At 38.5% G+C, this 16,532-nt stretch overlaps 1 protein-coding gene across 1 annotated transcript; it reads right to left on the reverse strand.

Annotated features, from left to right (window-relative positions):
- Positions 1-1,211: 1,211 nt before the first annotated feature.
- On the reverse strand, positions 1,212-16,374 carry LOC6043028 (mucin-19). Its single transcript, XM_038252841.1, has 6 exons — positions 15,299-16,374; positions 9,388-9,482; positions 6,178-9,326; positions 5,947-6,117; positions 5,776-5,883; positions 1,212-2,464 (listed from the first exon to the last, which is right to left on the reverse strand). Exons 1-6 carry the CDS (start codon positions 15,502-15,504, stop codon positions 2,315-2,317), a joined length of 3,879 nt encoding a protein of 1,292 aa, XP_038108769.1. The 5' UTR covers positions 15,505-16,374; the 3' UTR covers positions 1,212-2,314.
- Between the last annotated feature and the right edge of the window lie 158 nt (positions 16,375-16,532).

Consider the following 16,532-nt stretch of genomic DNA (forward strand, 5'->3'; position numbering starts at 1 on the left):
AGACATCAAATCGATCAAAAAAAATTATGAATTTTCATAAATCATTTTTGTATGGACAGCTGTCAAATTTGAATGTGATTTTTTAAGATTTTTTTTTTGAATATTAAAAATTTAGTAATTGTTCATTTATTTTTAAGGCAATCTACAATTCAAATTTGAATGAAATGGGGTCGAAGAATTCAAATTTGAAAATGAAAAAAAATATTATTTTTTTCTTGATTCGATTATCCGAAGTCAAACCTTCGGATAATCGAGTGGGTCTTGTTAAAATTAAGTCATTATAAATTGATTCTAATCTAATCTAATCGAACACAAGCGCAGCCAGTCCGAAGAAAGCATCCTGGAAGAACTTGTGGTAAGATTACGCCTCAAGTCCTTTCTTGTCAATATTAATGATTACAGTACATCCGAGTTACCCCGAAAATGTATAGCAAAAATTAAAGCGGCCAGGCCTACTGCGTTGCATTAACCGCAGAGACAGATTCTGTGAACGGATCACATTTCACAGAATCATCAGGAGGAAGGATGCGTGGACATACCGTACCAAACGCTCCGAATCAGTTGTGGTGTGGTGTGTTAGTGTAAATTTGGCAGATAATAATATTTAGTGGCGGGGGGGTGTTGGGAGGGGGAGGAAATGAGGATAGGAGAAAGGGAAGGTGGGAAAGGGATAATATGGATATATCATTTGATCAATAGAATATTATATAAAATAAGGGAAAAAAAAAACTTCTATCAAATAATGATAGATTAAATGGATAGATCTCACAAACTCCTGGGTCCAACTCGATATAACCGGAAAGTGTTGTTCCACAACTCCTTGATTGTTGCTCTTGGAAAACAGGCTGTTATCTCCACAATCCTCCTCATCAGCTGGAAAAAGACTTCTAATCCACCGGAACCGAAAAACCGCCAGAAAAGTTTCACTACAGCAGAAGTCCATCGTAAAAGCAACTGCACCGGAACAGCAGGAACCAGGAACCAATCCACATTGAAAGCGATCCACCAGAACTGAACTCCACTCGTAAATGAACTACACCGGAACTTTACTCCAACGGAAAACTTAAAAAAAAACTTGAGGAAAATCCACTTCCTTGAAAAGAGAAAAAAAAAAACGCCAGCGAAAAAAAACTTTCCGTCCGAACACCTAAGTCATTATAAATTGATTCTCAACAAAAATTTCTTTCAGTTCTATTAATAATAAAACGCAATTTTCTTCAATCATGTTTTCTTATTTTTCGAAATAACTGCTACTTTGTAACACACAACATTTTCCGCTTCATTAGTTTAAAAAATGAGAAATTTTCCGCGCCTTTCCTTAATTATCGTCTCATTCTGTCTGAGCCTGAAACCCCTTCGTTTGTCACGCTGCAGAGTTCAGTACCGTTCACTTGCTTACTGTTCATCGCCATCGAATGAAATGGAACTTTCACGCCTAAATGTTATTTTTTATTTTGTTTCTTTCCTTCGTGTGAAATATGCTCATTTTTCTTATTTCATTCTTCGCAATCATTTCGCTTATCGTCTAATTATTTAGTTATATTTCTGTTAGTCGCTGAATAAAATAAATCTCTGTCTCTGCTAAAAAGAATTACGCGTACAAAAAGACGCATCCAATGAGGGGAAGAAAAAAAAACGCTTAACGATAAAACAAACTAAAGTTGAGAAAAGTCAATCGTTTCGCACGTACGCTCAGCTTTTATAATTCAACTTTTAACTCTTCTATGACACCATTGTTCTGATATCTGTACCAGGAGAAGGGGCTTACAAAGCTATACAATTTGTTAAAAAAAAAATTGAAACAAAACTTATCAACTAAGAGTACCTAACACACAAGCAGCACAATTTTCGACTCGCGCGCGCCTTCATTAGCATAAAGTAAGGGGGATGTTCACTTTTTGGAGTTTTTTCTTCTTTTTTACTATTTCTCATCACACGCACACATTGACTACCGATAAAACATGTTATTGCACTTATCAACTAGCTAAAAACACACTTTACGGCTGCTTCTTCTAACATCGAATTGCTTCAAGTCGAAAATTGTCTTGTTTCATTTCTAAGCATTAGCATTAGCATTAGTTCTCTGTACATCAAGCATCAAGACGGAAAAACGTAAGTTCTCGTGTCTATTTCGCGCCGTTTCGACCTTAATCCTAGAAGCTAAAATATGTACACAGTTTGCGAGAGAGAGAAAAAAAAAGACTCTTCCTAAACTAGCTTAAACGTACAGAATTTTACACGAGCGAGAGGAAAGCACGAGCGACTAAACTTAGCTAAATTACACATTTCTGTACAAGTGCGTGCGTTGGAAGCCTTACGTCTTTTCCCGCTTCTTGAAGTTCCGTTTCGAGGCGCACCGCTGGATAATGTCCGAGACGTGCGTCTTGTGGTCGAAGATCTTCATGATTTGCGTGCGCGCCTCGTTGATGCCGTCCGTGATGATCTTGCTGCGCTGCATGTTGCCCTGGAAAGATTAGAAGAAAAAGAACACATTGTTATCACGGAAAACAGGGATCAGGCATTTGAAATTCTAATTTCTACTTAAAAATCAGTGATTTTCAAATTTCAATATTCTAAAATTCTAACATTCAAAAATCTTAAAACTTTGCAAGTTTGTTTTTATTTCAAAAAATTTTTAATTCCTAAGTCCTAACATCAAAAATTATTAGATAGAAAAATTGTTAAATTATCAAATTTATGAAATTGTAAAAAATTAATATCCAAAAATCCAATAATTCATAGCGGTTTAGAACTTTGAAATTGAAATATTTAATTCCGAAAGTCCTTTAAAAAAAAATTAACTCAAAAATTGCACAAAAATTAATTTTTCACGGTTCTCAAATGCTAAAGTTTTTAATTCCAGAATTCTGAAATTTTTAAATTCTAAAATCGAAATTTTTTGGATTGTAAAATGGTAATAATTAAAAACTCAAAAATTCTAACATTCAAAAAATCTTAAACTCTGCAAGTTTTAAAATTTTAATTAATTCCAAATTAATCCAAATTTTTAATTAATTCCAAAAAAATTAAAATGTGAAATTAGAAAATTCAAAAATTGTAAAACTGTAGAATTCCCGAACTAAATTACTCAAATTTGTAAAACTGTTAAATTCTAAGATCCTAAATTTCTAAAACTCAAAAGCCCTAAAATTAAAAAAAAATATATATATATATATATATATATATATATATATATATATATATATATATATATATATATATATATATATATATATATATATATATATATATATATATCTAGAGTTTTTTTGATTAGGTCCTATAAACATATGAAAGACAATAGTTTATTGGTCCTTTTCAAAAAAACTCTGGATATATATATATATATATATATATATATATATATATATATATATATATATATATATATATATATATATATATATATATAGCGTTTATTTTTAAATTATATTATTTTAAATTCTAAAATTTATAATTTCAAAATTCTAAAATATGATAAAAATGGTAAAATTGATAAAATAATAAATTTAAAAAAATCTTAGATTTTTATATTCCGGAATTTTTCCTTTACTCTGAATTCCAAAAAATGTAAAAATTCTTAGATTCTTAAATACTAAATTTTTAAAATTCTAAAATTCATAAATCTAAAATTAAAAAAATATCAAATTATATAATTGTTATAACTCAAAAATTCCTAAAGTAAAAATTCCTATTCTTAAATTGTCAAACCCAATCAAATTAAAATTTTAAATATTCAGTAAACAAAAATTTAAAATTCTGAAATAGAAAATTTTAAAATTATAAAATAGTAAAATTAAAAAAATCAAAAAATCTCAAATTCCAAGAAATTTAAAATTCTACAAATGCATTATTATAATTGACACTTAAATTTTTAAAATTCTGATATTTTTTTAATTCTTTATCTGGAATTGTAGAATTCTAAAAAAAAATCTAAATTTATAAAACTATGTATTTCAAAAAATAAAATAAATGATTAAAAAAGTCCAAAAATTCGAAAACAATTTGAAATTAGAATACTGTTTTTTTTTCAATTTGATTTCTGAATTCAAAAATTTTAAAATTCAAAAAAATCATAAACTCTAAATTTAGAAAATTAAAAAAAATAATAAATTTTTGTCTTTAATATTTGAATATATGAATTTGGCATTGGAATTTTTTTAATTTTATAATTATAGAATTTCAAACTTTTACAATTTAAATTTTGTTTTCTAAAACAAATTATTTATTTATGAGCTTTCAAATTTTAGAATTCGGAATTTTTTTTTAATTTTAAAACTTTTGAATTATGAAGTTTTAAATAACAATTTAAAAACAGAAAAAGGTAAAAAATACATTTTTTTGAATTTTTACAAATTTAGAGATTTTTAAATTTTCTATATTTAAATTTTAGTGTTTGAATTTTGGAGTTTTAGAAAAAAAACTCTTGTTTTATTTATTGGAATTTTGAAAAATTCGCAAAAAAATAATTCAAAAAAAGAACAACAATCTTAGATTTTAAAATTCTTAATTCGTATTTTTAAATTCTGAATTGTAAAACTTTTAAATTTGAACTAAAAAAAAACATTTGAAAATTTAGGAAATTCGTTAGTAATTATAATTCTTGTATTTTTTTTTAATTTGATTTCTATATTAAAAAATTCTGGAATTAAAAAATACTAAAACTCAAAATTTTAAAATTTAAGTATTGTAATGTGTGAAAATGTATAACTCTGAATTAAAAAAAAATCTTTTATTTTTACATTCTTATATTCAAAAATTCTCAATTCTAAAATTCATCAATTTAAGAATTGTAAAATCATTAAAATGTTATAAATAATGCAATTTTAGAATTTCACAGCCTTGTGAAAAAAATCACAAATTCTATAACTCTGGAAATAAAAACTCCATAAGTTCTAGAATTGATTATTTGCGAACTTGTTAATCCTGTTTTTTAAATTTTACAGTTTTAGAATTTTAAGAATTTCAGAATTTTTGAATTGCAGATTTTTAGAATTTTACATTTTTAGAAATTAAAAATTTCTGTATTTTAGAACTTGGAGTCTAACTACTGACATCTTGAAAAACAAAATCTGAAATATTCAAGTTATAACATGTTTAAATTCGAGAATGGTAGAATTTTAAAATTATAAAGCATAAAAAATCTACAATTTTAGAATTGTAGATTTTTTAAGCTTTATAATTTTAAAATTCTACCATTCTCGAATTTAAACAATTTTAGAATTGTAGATTTTTTAAGCTTTATAATTTTAAAATTCTACCATTCTCGAATTTAAACATGTTATAACTTGAATATTTCAGATTTTGTTTTTCAAGATGTCAGTAGTTAGACGCCAGTTCTAAAATACAGAAATTTTTAATTTTTAAAAATGTAAAATTCTGAATTTCTAAAATTCTAAAAATCGGCAATTCAAAAATTCTGAAATTCTAAAAATTCTAAAGCTGTAAAATTCTTGAAATCTTAATTTTAAAATTAAGAAATTTAAAAAAATATTAAAATGTTAAATTCCTAAACATACAATTTATGTAGTTCCAAAAAAATTAAATGATATTTTTGAATATTAAAATTTTTAAATTCTGAAATTTTAAATTCTAAAGGCCAAAAAAAATCTGATATTCTTGAATTATAAAATCCTCGAATTTAAAAAATCTTAATCTCTTTTAATCTTAGGTCTAGAATTCCATCCGAAATTTTAGGTTTTCTCACGGTCCAAAATATTGACCTGTTCATACAAAACAGAGATGGAACTGAAATTGTTATGTCAACAAGCTTACCTTCAACAGCTCGTTGATCCGCTCAATTTCCGGCGACTGCTTCGGGGCCGCCTCCGTGCTCTTCAGCATCTGGTCCAGCTTGTCGTAGGCTTGAGATTCCAGCTCGCACTACAAAACAATACAAAGCAAGTTAGACTCGAAAAACTTCAAGAATTCATCAAAAGCACTCACCAAATCCTCAATCTGCGCGCTCAGATGGTAAACCTTCCAGCCGTTGACCTTCTGCAGCACGTGCGACTGGTTCGCAATGTCCACGATGGTGGGCCGACGCTCCTCGCGCTGCTTCACGTCCGTGTACCGCTGGAAGTGGTTGTTGGCCGCCTTCCAGCTTTGCTTGTACGACTGCAACATTAGAATCTCGTTAGTTAGGTCTATTGAATGTTTAAGATTGTTCAAACTCACCTCCAGCAAGCTGGCGTTGCGCGCCTTGCGCGCTGCTAGCGAATCTTTTGGCGCCGCTGTCGCGCCATCCTTTTTACTGCTTCCGGCAGTTGCGCTAGCAACTGTTGTCGTCGTCGTCGACGACGACGTCACCGCCGCGGACACCGCTTCCACCTTCAAACTGCTCGCGTCCAGAGAGTTGTTCGCCGAAATGTTATTGCTGCTGGCGTTGTGTGTTTGCTTGTTGTGTTTTGGGGCTGGCGTCGTAGACGCCGCAGGCGTTGGAGGGGCCAGTAATGGGACCGGTCCAAAGTTAACCTCCCCTGGTAAGCTGCTCGCGCTGGTGTCCATCCGGACGTCCAGCTCGGTGGTGTTGTTGCTGGCTGCGCCAGCGGCGTAAAATTGCAAGCTATTCGCGCCCGCCTTCAACCCTTCGGCGACGTTCTGCTTACGTGGCTTTTTCCGCGGTGATTGTTCGTAGCTGCTGCCGTTGGCCGCGGCGGCGGTCGCGTTCTGCTGGCTCTGCATCGCGGCCTGGATGGACTCCAGCGTGATGGGTTGATGCTGGGAGGGGGGTGGGGCCTGGTTTGTGTGGAAGATTTCCTCGTGCAGCGGTTTGAACGGGAGGTCGGCGTTGGCGTTGCGGTTGGCGTATGCCATCGCTTTGATTTCTTCCTGCTCTTGCTGGTCGAGGCCGGGGCTGGAGGTGGCGGAGACGGTGGTGGAACCGTCGGTGGAGACGGGGCGTGAGGGTGGGGACATTTCGCGCTCGTTTCGTTCCCGCTCGCGTTCGCGTTCCTTCTCGCGGAACCGTTCCTTGCCCATGGCGATCAGGGTTTGGGTCAGATCTTTGCCCGCCTTGATGGGCGAGCCTTCGAGGGCGCGTTTGCGGAGGATGCTGGACTGTGGGGACTCTAGCTTGGCGCCGCTTCCGGCGCCGGCCGGGTTGACCGGGATGAGCATGTGCGGCGCAGGTTGTAGAGATTGAGCGCTCGTTGCGACGGAATTTCCGCCGCTGGTCATGATGATGGGTTGGGCTTGGCCGCCGTCTACGAGGAGTTGCGGCTGGAAGCGCACCGGGACCGACTGGAACGTCTGGCTGGTGCTGACCGCCGACGGAGGTTGAATCGTTCCGGTCAGGTTGCGGCCAGCGACGATGGCGAAACTTCCCGCGCTGCCCGTCGAAGCCAGTGAAGATCCGCTGGTCGTGATGACGTTTGAAGTCACTAGCGTTGAGCCGACGCTGCTGTTGAGCGCACTGGATGAAATCGAAAATACTGGCCCGCTGAGGCTGCTCGTCGTGGTGATGGCCGTGGACGTTAGCGTTGAAACGCCCTGGCTCAAGCCGAGCGTTCCCGTGGAAGTGACCACCGGTGGAAGTGGTTGGGAAGATGACGAAGCCGGCGAAGGGGTCACACGTTCGTAGTAGAACGTGGACGTCGGCAGGAACGGTCCACCACTTCCGGAAACCACGTTCAACGTGTTCGATTTCCCCGTACTGGCAACGGTCGTAACGATGGCATTCTGTTGCTGTGGTCGCGTTTGAATGTAGAGCGAAGTCCCCGATCCGGACACCGAGTACGGCGTTGACGAACTGCTGCTGACCGTTTCCATGAGGTGCGGCGTCACCTTGGCGATGGGCAGAATCGAAGGCATCGACGCGGAGGTCGATAAACTCGGTCCACCACCCAGCCCAGGACCGCTCGTTGTAGTACGTACAATGCCGGTGATGGTACTGCCCCCACCGGACACAATGCTGATCGAGTTCTGGCCGCCGGCCAGAGTCGCCACCGACACCGGAATCCCCCCCGCATTCCGTCCCCCAGTGATCGCCAACGGGATCGGAATCACGGTCGTCGTCCCCGATCCACCACTGCCAGAGTTCGAAACGGACAAGCTCTGCGGACCGCCAATCACCTGGCCCTGGCTGACGGTGACAATCTGCGAAGCAGATCCCACCGAACCGGCGTTCACGTTGACGATCTGCGTGATTTGCCCCTGCGATTGCCCCCCACCCTGATTCGACATAAGATTCCCCATCGACGCCGAACTCACGACGATCTGCTGTCCGGAAGCGGTTTGCAGCGTAGTCGTCCCCCCGGACTCCAAACTGGTCGGCGTAGAGCTGTTCGAAACCGGCGTCAACTTGCTGACCTGGGCGATCGTCAAACTCGGCTGAATGCTGCTCGGGATGCGGTTATTGCTCACGATCAACGGCTGAATGTTCAGCAGATTCGTCGGCAACCGTCCCCCGGTTATAACCTGGCCACCTTGCGGGTTCTGCACCTGGATTATGCGCGCCGGGATGGTGTTGGAGATGTTCGCCGTGGAGACGGTCCCCGTCCGGCTCTGAGCCCCACCCGCTCCTCCGGATGCGATTGTCGTGAGTACGGTCGGCGCAAGCACCGGAACCGGTGGCGTCCTTATGCTAATACTCCCCGCAGGCACCCGCACCCCAATATTAGCCGTTGGCAAGCGTTGAATCGGACGCACTCCCGAAGCCCGCTGCGGCGACAGCGTAGTCGTGGCCAGGGTCACCCGCTGGGGATTGATCGTTCCGCTGGGGTAGGACTGCGGCGTGCCGCTGTTGTTGGTGTACACCAACGTCGACGTTATCTGCCGCTGCGGGGCTAGCCCCGCCGGTGACAGCGTGGCCACAAACGCTTGCGACGGATTGCTGGCCCCGCTAAGCGACACCACACTCTGCGGACTCGCCTGCGAAACGACGTTCGCCGTAATTGTCGCATTCTGATTGCTCACGCCCCCTCCTGCCGGAATCGTCTGCGCGACGACGCGTGCCCTCGGTGCCGAGGTGATGTTCGCGGCCCGAATCAGCTGGGACGGCACCTGGACCTGCACGTTGGGCATCCACGTCGGAGCGCCGCCCTGCTGCGAAATGATGGTCGCCGACGAGGGCGACGAAGTGCGCGACGGTGGAACCGACTGCCGCACATAGGTGTTCAAATTGGCCACACTAATCGGCGGCGTCGGAATTCGAATCGGTGCCGTTATGGTCGCCCGCGGACCCTGAATCCCGGCGGCCACCGTCGTCTGAACCCGCGCCGGAACGTGATACGTCGTGGGCGTCTGCGGCCGAGACACCGTAATCGATGCCTGGCTCACGGTGCGCGCCGGAAGTGCCGTTATCTGGGCACGATTCGCCGTCGTATCTGGAATCAACACACACAAATTACATTCACTTTCGCACTCGTTATGTAAAAAACAACTCACCTGGCTTCAGGTTGATCGTCTGTCTGTAGTACGTCTGGGGGGTTGCGTTGCTCGGGATGACCACACGCATCTGGTTGCCGGCCGAGTTGCCGATTCTGGGGGTAAAACACGAAACGAAAATCATTTAACAAACTTGCTCAGGAAGGTCTTCGACTCCCCGATATATAAAATGCTAAAATTATTGCGTGTTTTTTTTCTTCCATTCGCTTATCATTCTCATACTCCATTCCAGTAAAGTCGAACCAGCACAAATTGACCGCCTCTTCTTTTTCTTCTTTGTATTTTCCCCCTTTTTGGCTGGCTGGCTGGCGCAGTAAAAGTAACAACAACAACACAACTTTACCCCACTCTCGGGGCAGCGCTAGTGTTTGTGTGTTTGCAGTTGTATGTGTGCAGCAACACTATTTTGATGTGATTACAGGGTTTGCACAAATACTAGCGTGAGGAAGTCAAGCAGATACGTAGGGTTACCAGTAGGATTATATGCTGAATATGCATATGCACGTAAGGTTTTAAATTGCACAAAATACATCAAAGCTTGATTTTAATCGAAAATCTGATGACGCTATTAAATTCAGCGTCCAATTTCTTTTAAAAATCGCTGTCGAGTTTTGCTCTATAATTTTTAGTTTTCAAGATATGGCCATTTAAAAACGAAGGTTTTTGAAAAAAATACAAAAAAAACGCAAAACTTTGGGGCGGTGCCAAAAAAGCAGGGGTGGTCCAATTTAGTTCATAATCGTTTCTTACATGTTTTGATAGTATCAATAGCTCTACCAAATTCAAACTTGATCAGAAAAAGTCGATTTCGAATTTGTACTTTACTGTTACCAATAAAAATAATCTAGGGGAAATTCTGGCTCCTAACTCCATCCAATTTGCAGATTTTCACTATTAAAACAACTAATTTTGCACAACTTATGATAAAAATTTGCTTGCTCACTTCTTATTGAGCTATTTATTACTCGATTTAAGTTGAAAACGCTTTAACCCTTTCGAGCCTGAATTTTCAAAAAAATATTTTTTAATTTAATGATGGGAAAATAATTCTTAAGACCATACGATAATTATAGGCTAGTTTTGAAAATTTTCATTTATGGGTCATATATGTCATATCTCATATCATATATCATATATCTAAAATTCTTTGTGTAAATATGGGTATTCGGCGCCGTCGCTCCGTGCCATACTTTCATACATTTAGGATCCCAGGGCGGCGAAGTCCTTGTAGATCAAAAGGAAGACACTAGTGGTTGTAACTAGCAATGGAAGCCGACAGCTATAAAGTCAACTTCGTTTTTTTTTTCGTTATTCTAAAGTAAGATCAAAATCTTCCGGAAGTCAACTAATTTTAAAAAGCAAAATAAAACATTGTTTTAATTGAATGATCAGTTGCTTCTCCTTCCGCAACCAAATGTTTTAATTCATAAATTATTTCCTTTCCAACAAAACCCACTGAGAATTTTGGCTCGAGCTTCGAGTCGATCTGGCTCGAGATCGAGCCTAGAGCTCGACGCTCGAGCCAAAATTCTCAGTGGGACATACTCCAGTAATCAGCTTGTGTCTTTACAGGGTCGATTCACAGCGCTTCGCCATATTCTACAAAGTTGTTGCTCGGATTAAATCCTATAACCTGTCCTGATAATAAAATCATTTGTCTAAGTTTCGCGATTTTTCCCCTAACAAGTTGTTATAACTAAAAATCTTTCATAGCCAGCTGTTAAAAATCCAATATAAATTTCAAATCGAGGCTGGAGCACCTAAACCTTAACTAAAAAGGCTAATTTTCTGGGTAGGTATTTGCTGGGGACATAGAAGAGATAAATTACGTACACAGCAAATTTTGGATTGCCATTTCAGTAAAATAAATAACTGAATGCGATTCAGTAATCATCACTTTTGCTGAAATTCGGCAATGAACAAAAACATTGCAGAAAAATCAGTAACTGCATATCTGTCAAACTGAAATGCTGAGGTATGACAGAAACAAAAAAAAAAAAAAAATGAAATGTAACTTTTGACTTACTGTTTGGATGCTGCAAAAAGAAAATTCTCTTTCAAAATATGTGTTGTGGCTGGTTGTGGCAAGCAAACTAAAATTTTGATAACTGAAATAACAGCAACGATTGCAGAATCTTCAGCAATTGATCTGTCAAACTGACACAAAAAAAAATTACTGAATTTTCAGCAAAATAATTTGCCGTTTCTTTTGCTGAAATTTTCGTCTTTTGACAACCAGTTTACTGAAATTTCAGCAAACTATCTGTCAATGTGACAAATGTCAGTTAACTGAGAATTTAGTAAAATCTAAATTACTGAATCGTTTACTGAAATTTCAGTAGATGAAAATTCAGTAAAACTTTACTGAATTTCAGTGAAAAAAAATTTGATGTGTATGATGCGCTAAAAATAACAACTTTTGTCTTTTTCAAATATCTGTGAACCACGCCAATTGAGGTACTAACCATAAACAGGGTGACCACTCAAATCCCATTTTCAAATTCCCGACTTTTCCATAAAGCTCAAATATTAGGCATTTCTTATCTAACAAAAAACTCTATATAAGAAAAGTCAATATCCACAACCGAAAAAAAAAATCTAAGTTAATTTAAAAAAAAATCCAACTATTGGCATTTTTTGTAATCACTGAACAAATAAAAAAAAAATACTTCAAAAATGGCAATTCATTATTATAATTCAGAGTAGAAACACAAACAATTACTGAATTACTCTATGAAAGGTCAACAATACTTATAACTTTCATGCTATTTTTGCCTTCCTCACCTTACTGAGGAAATTTGGCATTGGCAAACGTATAGTTTTTAATACTTCGTTTCAACTGGAAATGACAAAAAGTTAATGATAACTGAATTTAAAATTTCATTCCTATTTTCTCACTTATTTAAAAAAATGTGTTTTAAAAATGTTTGAAGAGACAATTTTTTAAACAATTTTGTAACAATTTCTTGGACTTTTTTTGCAATTTCAATATTTTCTTCATGTTTTCAAAACGTATTGCAGGCCAAGGGTGAAATGATACCTTTTCGGTTGACACCCGGTGAGGAACATCGTGGAAGGAGCGGAACTACACCCGTAGTGCTGTTAGCTGACCTAGACCTTGGTCAAAACAGCTGCTCTGGTTCCTTGCAAGTTACCCATTTTCTTACCTCCACGTTGGCTTGGTTTCGTCATCATGATGACAACACGTGACCTTGCTGGTGGCCTGTGGAAACGAACTCGTAAACCTTTGACCAGCGAGGGTCAGAGTAAAGACGGCCAAAAGAAAGGGATGCGCAATGTGGGAAGGGAAGATTGTAGACGGTATTGTTTTGATTCACAGCATGTTGAGTTAACTGTTGTGGATGTACCTGATACATCGCAATACGGGGTTTCTCTTCTTTCCACTTTCAGCTACTATCTATCTTCTTTGTCTTTATTATGTATAACTGATTTTCTAATTCTGCTTCTGTTTACTATCCACCATTTTATTTTGATTGCATGATCTTTCGTTTCTCTTATTTTCTTATACTAATGCATCTTTTTGTTTTGTTTTTGTTTGTTTCCATTTTCATGTCGTGTCTGGGCCTGCGGTTGGAGAACGATTGCACCACGACAACCACTTTGGAGTGATATTATCACACTGGAGACAACAGCAACAACATAAGAAACCCTGATGTCACTCAGGTTCACGAAAGTAACTGTATCGATATTTTATAGTGTTTATATTTTACTAACATCCCTTTCTTTCTTTGCAGAGCACGGACTACATCATAAAGCGGCAATGTGGGAAAGGGAAGTAATTTGTGATTGTAGAAGGTATTGTTTTGATCCACAGCATGTTGAACGAACTGTTGTGGATGTACCTAGAACATCGCAACTCGGAGTATCTCTTCTTCTTATCTCCAACTACTTTAGTCCTGTTTCACTTATCTGTCAAGTCTCCTCTACTTTATTTGCCAGTTTTAACTGCTATGTGTTTTCCCTAACATCCCCAATCGGCTCCTGAAGTTGTCATTAATGCTGTCTAAGCTTATATGATATTATTTATCCTTTATCAGATAGCTTTTTTCATAAATTATTGCCTATATTTTTAATCTACTTCATACAGCTTTTACTCTTCTTTCCTTCAACATACACTTATTCTTTCAGTATCGAACTTTATGTAGTTTGCTTTCCTTTATTGTCTATTGTTTTAATCTACGCCCTTTTCTTCAAACAAGTAAGGTTTGAGTCCTTACTCAATATATTGAATGATCAAAGTCACACACAACGTTATTGTACTTTTGGTAAACTTTTTAATAACATGCTTAGGTTCAAAACATTGTAACAAAACACCGCGACAGAAGAAATAGCAACAGATAAACACGACTCAACACTAGGAAAGATTTCAGGAGAAAACAATACACAGTAAAATAACAATTAGTTTTTGAATTCAAACTAAAATAAAACAGTTTTTGCTCAAATGAAAGTTGATAGGCACACTATAAATGGTTAGGCGCTTATACTTACATCAAACCCTACGTAATGTACCACCCCCGGCCGAGTTAAAATGCGTAACCGGAAAAGAAGGTGTGCATGCCTGGCACGAACACTCAAAGCGTGTTCTAGCGTGCTGCTCGTACTGACTCAGAGCAAGGGTGAGATGTAGGTGTAAGGGCAGTGCGTGTTCGTTGGGAACCTGGTGCATAAGATCGGTCAAGGCCCGTTCTTACACTGAAAATTGCGAATTGCGAGTTTTCAAAACGTATTAAAAGTTTTTCAATTTTAGATTTTATTCAATATTTAAGTTTTCCGAAAACTTAAAATCAAGCATTATCTATAGAAGGTAATTTACCCATACTCACAAAAAAGTTCAAGGGCAGCATTTGGAAAAAAATATGTTTTAAATTACTTAATGAATTTAGTTAAACAATTAAAAATACTTACAAAAAAAAAAATGCCAAAGTTAAGTTGGAATCTGTTTTTCAAAAATTCGATCTATGTGACAATATGAAATAGAATCATAACTCTAAGCTGGGCATTAGGCCCTATTTTTATTTTTATTTTTAATATTTTTTTTCATTAACTTTATCTCTTGTTGATAAACAAAAATTAATAGAGATCATTTGATTCATAAAAAAATATTAAGAAAATCTGTGTCAACTGCATCCAATATTTATTAAAATTTTGAATATCTTTAACAGCTTTTCCATACTCAAATATATTATATATTATGTTTTGAAAAAGTACTGTACAATTGATTGTAACATATTTTAAATACATTGTATAATGTTTACACTCGTATTTTATCAAATAGGGCACTTTTCGAAATTTTGCAAATTTTGAGACCATAGAATTTTTATATTTTTTTCATAATTTCATTGGTATTGAATGTTGGGCCTGACAGTTTTGAAATTAAAAATGCTTAAACCTATTCAAGGATTTTTGTATTTAATAAAAACGAACATTTCTAAACTTTACCAGATTTTTTGATGATTCTAAATTGACGTTTTAAAAATTTCCAAGCAGGATTTTTGGGAAAAAAAGTTAGATTTGATTTTGGTAAAATAATGAAGTTTTAAAATCCATATTTTTGTATTGTTTTGGAACTATTTTTTTACATATAGTTATGAATGAACGCTCAAATTACAAAACGAAACGAAAAGTCTATTTATCTGAAACGCAATAAACTTATTTCCCTGGCCACCCTACCCTCAATCTACGCAAGTATTTGTGCAAGCGAACCTGCTCGGAAACCGCGCGCGCTCCGAAACCCACATCCACAAGCGCACTTTCCTTTTACACCGTGTACGGACACGGTCCGTTCCTGTAGTCGTGCACAAATTTGGTGTCCCTCGGCCTCAGCCAGCCAGCACAAAAAAATAATAAGGCGAAAAACTCCTCTTTCTCTACTTCTCCTCCTCCTCCTTACCTGTACGTCGTTGGCATGTTTGTTTTCTCCGTTGGCCGCACCAGCACCTTGCTGGCCGAGGCCAGATCGATCGGGTAGGCCGTGGCCGCCGATGCTAGCGTTCCGCCGGAACTGGATACGGCCACTCCGCCAGCCGAGTTCGGACTTGCCGTGCCCGAACCTGGCGGCCCCGAGGACGACGTCGGTCCCGACTGTTGTTGTTGCATTTTTTTGTATCGGTGGAACCTGCTACACACCCACTTCCGGTGTGCTCAATCCCCCGATTTGAGAAAAGTTTTGGTTTTTTGAGTTTTTGTTATTTACTTCGCTGGCTTTATTTTGGCTGGTTTTGGTTCCGGAAAATTGTGCAGCCACGACGCCACGGCCAGGAGGACACACATACGCGAACGCACACACACGGACAGAAACGGCCACCAGGCGTAGAGTCTCTTGTCTTTCTCGAAGGGGGCACTTCTTCAGCAACAAATTTTGATTACGGCGACGAATCTTTTTGGAATCGTTTTGTTGGCCAATCGAATCACCAACTCCCGCTTCAACTGTGGAGACCGCAAGCCTTCCGGATGCGTGACCTCTGGCAGCTGGAATCGGTCCTCCTCGGCAACGGCGTGACGGAAGCAGTACCACAGTAGGCCATGGCCAACCTCGAAAAAATCTGACTCGCGCTGTCAAAACTTGCTCAAATCCGTAACTTTCGAACAAATCTTCCAACCGGATGTGGCCACTTTCCGCGCGGGACACCCTTCCCAAATCAGGAAAATTCTTGTGCGCCCAAGCCGCGTTCCAAGACCCGAAAAAAAGAAAGAATTCACTTTTCACTCCCTAACTCCACAGAAAACGACCTCAACTTCAGCAAATTCCACCTCCCACAGCGATGCGGAACACTCGCGGACCACCTTTTGGCCGGAAATGGCACTGGCCGACGGCTGCGTTTTTCTCGGCGGAAAAGCGGACCACGAAATCACACACTCCGACACACTAGCGTAAGCTTTTTCTTCAACTCTCGCTCTGCTGCTGATGGCTCCTCGTCCGTCCGTCGACTTTTTCGCTGTCGTCGCTTGTCTTCTTCGTGCCGTTTTTGTTTCCTTCCCTCCTTCGGTCGCTCTCTCTCTCTTCTATCTTTTGCGACGTTGTGTGCGTGAGATGGGTCTTGTTGGTTTTTTGACAGTTGGTTTGGCGGGGAAAAGTATTGTGAATTCAACTAATTTAAAGTTAATTTAACGTAATTTAACTTAAT

This window comes from Culex quinquefasciatus, chromosome 2, assembly GCF_015732765.1.
Source record: "Culex quinquefasciatus strain JHB chromosome 2, VPISU_Cqui_1.0_pri_paternal, whole genome shotgun sequence".
In the NCBI taxonomy this organism is placed as follows: Eukaryota; Metazoa; Arthropoda; class Insecta; order Diptera; family Culicidae; genus Culex; species Culex quinquefasciatus.